The sequence below is a fragment of the Pollicipes pollicipes genome, unplaced genomic scaffold (genome assembly GCF_011947565.3).
Source record: "Pollicipes pollicipes isolate AB1234 unplaced genomic scaffold, Ppol_2.1 Scaffold_3447;HRSCAF=4054_pilon_pilon_pilon, whole genome shotgun sequence".
Classification (NCBI taxonomy): domain Eukaryota; kingdom Metazoa; phylum Arthropoda; class Thecostraca; order Pollicipedomorpha; family Pollicipedidae; genus Pollicipes; species Pollicipes pollicipes.
This window is the reverse complement of record NW_023596297.1, coordinates 13,789,558-13,798,254: the sequence shown is the minus strand read 5'-3', so window position 1 is coordinate 13,798,254 and position 8,697 is coordinate 13,789,558. Positions and strand designations below refer to the sequence as shown.

Sequence of the window (8,697 nt, the reverse complement as noted above, 5' to 3'; positions counted from 1 at the left end):
ACGTCAACTTATGAAGTGGGTGAACTGCGGACCCGGTACCGCAGCTCAGCGTGTCCGACCTTGACTGACCTTGGTGTTGAGTCCCTGACCCATCTCGACGCCCCCGTGGGACAAGGCCACCGTGCCGTCCTTGTCGTAAACAGAGATCAGCGCCATCATCTTGGACACCTGCTTCACCGGGTACCGCATCGGCACCAGCGCCAGCGATCGCTTGCGCCAGCGGTTGGCCTGGAATGACGCGGCGTCGACATTCAGAACCAGCGCTGGCGTCGCTCGAAGGGGCAGGCGAACCGAAAAGCTGATCGCTGGTGATGGAGAGTCAAGTGCGAGACTTTCAAGGCTGAGAAAAAGTGCTGAACAGTGGTGGGCTTAGACCTGAAACGTGACAAGCATAATCCAGTCCCGCAGCATATCTGAGAGACAGCATCTATGGGGAGCTCTTTCACTAGACAGTTTAACAAACCCGGACGGTTAACGCAGCTGTCATCTCATTCAGCGGAAAATTTAGCTTCCGTCCTTACTCGAACGAACTCCAGCCAATCGAAACACAGGTGATATACCCGCCAGAAGATATCGAGACACCGAATGCAGTGAGCGCGCTGAATTCCAACGTTATGTGCAGCATGGGTCTAGGCTAATGTTAATTCCACAGTGCTGTCAGAAATCGTTGCTGTTACTTGTAGGCAGAGATGATGGGTGCAATATCTAATCACACCGTAGACGTGCATGCGATCATATACCTGATTGAATACTTCTATCTCGGCCTTCCTCTTGTTGATTTCCCCCTTGTCAAACATCTCGTCGATCAGCATCTTAAACACCTTGCTGTCCTGCTCCGTACCCAAAGGCGTGCTGTAAATAATAAACAAACGTATCAAAAATTAAGTCATGACATTTTTTATAACGCCAAGTATGTAGAAAACGCCCTCATTTAGGTAAGAGTGTCTGGTGTACGGGTCCTTCAATTCGCCGTGTATGCAATTAGTCCCTGCTGGCACTGACATGTAATTGCTAGCCCAGTTTAGCGCCTGTCCAGCCAACTCTGTCACCCAGCTCCCTACGAGGTGAACGCTAAGTGGCGTAACGCCCTCTGATGGACTAGGCCTCCCAAAGGGAGGGGGATTCCCTCAAGGGGAATACGACGGTCTCAGGGGAGGAACTGCAACGCACCCAAATCATGTTTGGGTCATGGAAGGTACCTATCCTGTCAGCGCCAGCAGGTCAACGTGAACTGGAGGGCGATGCTGCCACATACGCAGTCACGCACCACATGCACTGAGCAGAACACATCTGCCATAGTAGCCTAGCGTAGGGCCTGTATTTCCACTGATATTGCGTGTTCAGGTGCGGCGATTCGCTTCAAGGCCAGTTCAGTGGTTTGAACTGTGTTCCCGAATACTACAGCCTTCTGGATGCATCAGATGTGGGGCCAAAGCCCTCCTCTTCATATAATATCACACAAAGGGATCACACGCCAGGACCAGTCCGTAATAGGACGCGCCTCGGGTTACGGCCCCAGTCACCCCGAGGCGTTCGACCCCCGCTCGGCTGACGATCGGCTATTTTGGGAGTCAGCCGCACCGGCAGCTGCCTTCGCCTGCCGCGAACGCTGTGCGAGACGGGAACTTGGAATACAACTTTGGGTCCTGTCAGACGTCTCCCTTTCGTGCCTCGCCGACACAGACGGTTATATGGTTCAATTTCTGCAGGAATGCCAGCGATATTGCGCTTTTCGCCATTTGTGTAATATGCGCGATTAATTCCAGTCACATTACAGTCACTTCTAGAGTAATGTATCGCAGAATATACATCGCGTTGTGACAAAAGTACCGGAAAAATGTACGATGTCAGCAGAGTTCGGATATTTGCCGCCATTCATGCGGCGCTGATGTCGTTATACTCACGGGACGGCGTCGGTGGGGAGGGCAAAGTTGGCCAGGCGCACCTCCCACGGGTCCTTGTCCAGCTGGTGAGCCACGCGGTTCATCACCATCTCAATCGCAGCGATGGCGTTCGTGGAGCCTGCGGACGGCGACGGACCATCGGAACACGCCCGTGAACGGAATCATCTCCACGACGAGCGAAGCCTGTAGTCGATGCTGTTGCGTTGGCGTGTGTTCGATGCCCAGAGTGGCGAGTATTACTCTTGTTCAAGTTGGGTAGACGTTGGCTTTTAGCCTTTCAGCAGTCAACTTACCTGCTGGCCTACGCTACACGCAGATGTACTGCCTGCCATCTGCTTCATGGCGTTAGAAAGGTGACAGAACCTTCGGTACGCTGGGAAAATATTAGTTATACGTGCATTATCAATTCATCGCTTGAGATACAATTTAGGGCCTCTTTGAAGCCGTTGTCTATGAACATGTTGGGCTGTAAACGGCCTCCTATCGTGTGATCTACATTTCAGGTTCGTCATGGGCCTGGTGACGCACAAAACCCAATGACGTCACGTTTTTGGTCACCACGTCATTGGGCTATGACACCAGAAAGCATATCGGGCCGCACACCGGATATGTTTACTGCGGATTCTATCAGGGGTTTTCCCTCCTTTTCCACATCCAGCTGACGTTCAGCGCCTGCCGGCCATATTGCACCCACCAGGCGCCCTGCAGGCGTTGAGGAGCTGCTGGTTCGTGGCAACTGTACCCCTGCTGCACCTACCGGTTACCATACAGGCGATGAAGAGCGGCTGGTTGGTGGTAACTGTACCCCTGCTGCACCTACCGGGCGCCCTGCAGGCGGTAAAGAGCGGCTGGTTGGTGTAGACAGTTCCGGGCGTGACGAGCCAGTTGTCGGCGTTGTAAACGTTCTTTGTCATGCTTATGGCCTCCGCCAGCTCGGCGAAGCTGAGTATGCTGTTAGAGTACCCCTGGTCACCGATCAGGTGCATCTTCAGGGCCAAGATCTTGCCGGAGTCGTCGAAGCCAACCTGCGACGCGTCAGTGTGAACATTGGTGTGATGTGCGCTTAGTGACAACGTTCCGCGAGCTTCCCAGCCACGCACAGATGTGTCTGCCTATGATAGCGCAACTGTGCTACCAAATCCCAACACGAGTTCGTGCGGTCCAGAGCTCGAGTGTTCGGAGCTCAACACAGGTAACGTTACACTGGTACACAAACGACGTGGCGCCTTTCTGCCAAAAGTAACACGCCATTCTACACGCAGGCGACTACGTCAACTTGGATGAACGTACCTCGCAAGACCACACCTGTGCAACAAATTCGTCCTCGCAGTCTCCGTTGCTCTGCGCGAGTTCTGCCGACCAGCCCTCGAAGCTCACCTCGTATGAGATCAGGTACGGCACGCGGCCGCTGCACATGGAGATGTTGGTCTCGATGTCCAGCACGATCCGCACCGGCTTGTTGAGCTTGACGGCCGCCAGGGCGGCAGCACTAGCGATTGGCAGCGGGTTGGTCGTCTTGCCGCCGTACCCGCCGCCTATGCGACGCAACTCGCAGTTGATCCTGTGCAAGGAGCGATGCTCAGGCATGGGAAGCGAACGGAGAGGTGGCCTTCTGTAAAGGTTGGTGTGCGAACTACATTCAGTTTTAATATAAGGCATTGACGTGCCGTAGTGAAGATGGCTGGATAAGGCATTACCGTGCCGTACTGAAGATAACTGGGTGTATTGCAACTTGGCCAATTTCATCCACACATGATTATGTAACAACTACTCACTGGCCTCAACTACTTACTGGCTACTAAAGAACTGGTATTATTGGTGTTTTGTCAGCTCTTTTACTGTTTTCGTTTTGCCGTCAAACTATTGCTTGCCTTGTCTGACTTCTGTTTATGTGCTCCCAATGTCTGATTTTTTCATTATTTTGTAACGTTCTACATGTGCACAATCTGTTTGTAGCACCCTATGCCCAACGATTTGCGGTATCGCTCGCGGGACACTCCGGACCTGTGATGTTTGGATACGGAAGTCAACAGCCGGTGTATTTTAGCAGAGGCAGGGCATGTCTACGTTAACCGGAAACTCGGTCCTACACGGTAGATTACTTGACGTCTGTTTATCGTTTCAACAAATCATGCTCGAATAATACAGAGTCGATCCTCCTCTTCTTGACGAACATTAAGAAGAGCAGCGTGGCCGTAATGGTGTCGTAGCAAGCTGCATCACAGCTATGACATGTAACAACCTATACCAGAATGCTACCTCCAACAATTTCACAGTCGGCTTCAGCGAAAATTCCTGCGTGAAAGAATAAAAGTGCGCTCAATTTCTAATCGGATTTTCAAAATTTGGCACTTTGTTACCTGAACAAATCGGCCAAGAAAAAGTGGGCTACAACTTCAACGTGAACCACGTAACCGCACGTGCGGAAGCGCATCGAAACATTCAGAGCTCAGAGCTTCCAATAGCCGTAACGTCCAAAAGCGCTGTATGCAGCGATAAAAACATCCAAAAATGATCAAATGTCCCTGGACAAGACAAGAGAGAATCACAACATCCAAGCTTGCAGCATCCAAAATCACAGCATCCCAAAGTTCATAACAGCCAGCATTCATGACGGTCGAAGGTTAGCAAACAGTAGCAATTCAAGCCTATCAAATGGACGTCGCTATCACTGAATGTCGGTTGGATGTAAATCGGATGTCATGGTCTTGGACGGTGTAAGCGTGAATGATATGAGTTCCTCCAATGGACATTGAATTGGACGCATTCTGGACGTTATGAACGCTAGATGTTGCGATTTTGATTGGTAGAAACACTGGCCACTATGATCTTGAACATTTTGATGACCGCGCCTTGCCGATTTGGTGGATCTTGGACACCGCGGCCACGCCTTGCCGTCTCACTTGTTGGTGGGGATGTTGACAGCGTCGGACACCCGGTCGGCCACGTCTCGCATGCCCTGCGCGGCGCAGTAGACGTTGAGCTGGCCGTCCTCGCAGGGCACCACCCGCACCGACTGGGTCTCCATGTAGAAGTGGTACTGCGAGCCCATCTCCCACTCTCCGGAAGCGCGGTGCGGGGCGCCCTTCATGGCGGCTGCGGGAGGGGACCGAGAGGTCGATTTTCTGTTTGAGGAACTGTTGAACTGATAATCGCGACGCAGGGGCGGCGCCACATGTTTTGAGCTGGTTGCAGGATTTTTGAGAAGGCCACCTGAGACCTTCCACAGGGTGGCCTCCTGGACAGTTTCGTATTCAAGGGGAGGGTACCGAAGGGCATTTGCTCCTTTATCAAGCTGTTACATGCGTCGTATCCCTGCGCCTCAGCTACCTAACACATGACCCCCTGTTCCAGAAAAGGTCCACCTAAGCATAGAAGGTGCCTCATAACCTAGGACAGGGCCTCGCGAGCCAGCAAAGGGGCCTCATCAACACAACATTGAGCCTCCTGATCTAGAGCATGGGCTACCTTATTTATAAAGGCGGTTTCATGATAAAGATGACAAAGAAGATTTTATCAAGGCAATGATCTCTTGCAGAGAAAGGTCTTCTGAGCTGATTTTAGTGCCCTCTAGCTCAGCTATGGGGGCTCCTTAATTTGAACTTAAGGTAATGCCCTGATGCCATGTGGTGTCTTGAATATTTGATATAAGAAGATGTAAACAATTTCTTGTGTGGATGACACGTCTCTCATACGGATCAAATGCATACCGATAACTCTGACCATTCTCCCATGGCTCTCAACCACGCGGTCTGTATAAATTTTCCACACCCATACGTGTCGGGTAAGGGGGGGGAGGGAGAGTCAAACAAACGCAGGCCTTTCTCCGCACCTTCCGCGTCCCCGGTGGTGACGTTGGCCGGCACGAAGGTGCTCTGCTGTCTGCCCTCTGGCTGGGTTTTCAGCGCCTCCTTGATGCTGATCACCGGCTTCGCCACCTGCAGGTACTCGACACGGACTAGTGCTGCCGCCGTGCGGGCGATCGCCTGGGTGTCGGCCACCACCAGGCCGACGGGCTGGCCGCAGAACCGCACCGTGTCCCGAGCGAACACCTGCCGACAGGGACAGGCAGGCGTAAAATGTATACTTAGTGCATTCATTGTGAGGAAGAAGCGGTACTGGTCACTTTTGATCAAAATGACATTGACTTGAACTCGGGAAGATCATGGACCATGCACAGTCAAGGTTAGAAGCTTAAAACTTATGCAACTTGGGTAAAAATGATGCAAACACAGGTTACCAAACATTCAGCATCGCACTCAAGCCACTCGTAAATTGCTTACATAAATTACTTACTTAATTAATTAATTACATAAATTACTTAATTAAATTACTCGCACTCATAAATTATTCCGGACACACCCTAGGTCACTCTGAGGCCAACATAGCAGGGCGGGGGTTGAGAGCACCATATCTTAACCAGGACCGAGCTTAGGGGACAGCCCTGTAACAATCCATACTAAAAACAACGATGCAATGGATTACCGGTCAATGCTTAGCCCACCTTACGGTCCATCACGGTCTGTCGCCTAACATAGGTCAGGTAAATGAATACTTAGGATTAGGTCAGCGGCTTCATAATGGTCTTTATGGCAATGCAACCATGTGGAAACAGCTACTCTACTGGCTCCCGAGCAAGATGCGCGCTTTTCTACCTCTTCGAGTGTCATCTTGGTGGAATCGATGCCAAAAGCGGGGAGAAATTCACTCAATGAGTAGTATTCGTTAGAGCCGATGAAGTCCTTCGCGGTGAAGAACGCTCGAACTCCTTTCACGGCCTATCAAACACACACAAGATGAGTTAAACACAAACATGTCAAGCACAAACACAAGCAAGAGCGGTGCAGTGTTGACAACAGTATCCAAGCGTGATAAGGCGAGCCAATGGAATTCTTGCGCTGGAGGTGATACTTATCCAGGGCTATAAGCCTTCATGCTATCACACGTGAATAGTGACATCACCATCCACGTCAATTTGTCAACAATTCGTGCTGATTTTGTAGAGTACATCAAGTATCGATGTAGCGACAGGCAACGGTATGGACCACACCGGTAGTGTACTGGTGTCGTACGCTGTGGTAAGTCTTCGGGACACAACAAGGCCATCAGTCTCACCATGGCGGCCGAAGCGTCGATGGCGCCGAGCTTGGCGTTTGCGACCTTGGTGAGCACGTAGTAGCCGTGCAGCTCCCCCGGCAGCTCGGGCTGGTCGTCCACGTACTCGGCCTCCCCTGCGGCCGTGTCGCACACGTCAGACCGAGCTCGGCAGCTGGTGTGACATTACTTCTGTGTCGGCGTGCTGCTGGGAGCTGGGGTTACACGGGTAGTGGGGCCTTTTGCATAAGATTGAAGGACCAAAACCCAACTGTGGGCACCAGGTTTTGCAGAGTCGCACCATGCATGCGTATGGATACGCTGATGTGTTAACAAGGCCACGGACCACAAGCCCAAAGCGACGGAACGGACCTAGCCAGTCAGGCCTAGATACAGGAGGATGGTCAGTCCAATAGCAGGTCCAAAGCAGGTCGGTCCAATAGTGGGTTCAGTAGCAGGCCAGCCCAACAGCGGATCCAATGGCAGGTCAGTCCAATAGCGGGTCCAATAGCAGGTCAACCCAATAGCCGGTCCAATAGCAGGTCAGTCCAATAGTAAAAGCAGGTGTTCGCGAGGCTTGCAAAGACCCGTGGATGCATTGACCGTGGATGCAGTCACCATTAACAAGTGCTGCCGCGCTGTGGTCCAAGCGTACTGCACCTCGCTGTGGTCCAAACGTACTGCACCTTGCTGTGGTCCAAACGCACTGCACCTCGCTGTGGTCCGAGCGTACAATACCACGCTGTGGGCCAAACGCACTGCACCTCGCTGTGGTCCGAGCGTACTGTACCACGCTGTGGGCCAAGCGTACTGCACCTCGCTGTGGTCCAAGCGTACAATACCACGCTGTGGTCCAAGCGTACAGTACCACGCTGTGGGCCAAACGTACTGCACCACGGTGTGGTCCAAGCGTACTGCACCACGGTGTGGTCCAAGCGTACAATACCACGCTGTGGTCCAAGCGTACAGTACCACGCTGTGGGCCAAACGTACTGCACCACGGTGTGGTCCAAGCGTACTGCACCTCGCTGTGGTCCAAGCGTACAATACCACGCTGTGGTCCAAGCGTACAGTACCACGCTGTGGGCCAAACGTACTGCACCACGGTGTGGTCCAAGCGTACTGCACCACGGTGTGGTCCAAGCGTACTGCACCACACTCTAGTCCACGCGTACTGCACCACGCTGTGGTCCAAGCGCACTGCACCTCGCTGTGGTTCAAGCGTACAGTACCACGCTGTGGTCCCAGCGTACTGCATCTCGCTGTGGTCCAAGCGCACCGCACCTCGCTATGGTCCAAGCGTACAACACCACGCTGTGGTCCAAGCGTGTTGTACCACGCTGTGGTCCAAGCGTACCGCACCACGCTGAGGTTCAAGCGTACTGCACCACGCTGTGGTCCAAGCGAACTGCACCACGGTGTGGTCCAAGCGTACTGCACCACACTCTAGTCCAAGCGTACTGCACCACGCTGTGATCCAAGCGCACAGCGCCTGTCACCTGGTGTTAGAGGACTTCGTGGGCTAGGTACAGTCATGAATACCCAGATGCAATGGGTAACAGGGTTGACTGGGCACAACATTTGGGAAAATGTGGGGTATGGGCACGAGTTTTGGTAAGACGTTTACAAAGTGCTGGCTACATACTTTCAAAAAGCTATATGATGTTGCAAATGACTGCACTTGTTTGGAATTGTTTAC

At 52.5% G+C, this 8,697-nt stretch overlaps 1 protein-coding gene across 1 annotated transcript in view; it reads right to left on the bottom strand.

Moving 5' to 3' along the window:
- LOC119091293 (xanthine dehydrogenase-like) overlaps positions 1 to 8,697 on the bottom strand; it is a gene marked incomplete in the record, with an annotated part of 30,715 nt that overhangs the window by 4,248 nt on the left and 17,770 nt on the right. Inside the window, 9 exon segments of the mRNA XM_037213987.1 lie at positions 70 to 228; positions 741 to 852; positions 1,905 to 2,022; positions 2,725 to 2,929; positions 3,282 to 3,465; positions 4,808 to 5,000; positions 5,737 to 5,956; positions 6,560 to 6,682; positions 7,020 to 7,135. Of these exon segments, the coding sequence (XP_037069882.1) occupies positions 70 to 228; positions 741 to 852; positions 1,905 to 2,022; positions 2,725 to 2,929; positions 3,282 to 3,465; positions 4,808 to 5,000; positions 5,737 to 5,956; positions 6,560 to 6,682; positions 7,020 to 7,135 (1,430 nt within the window).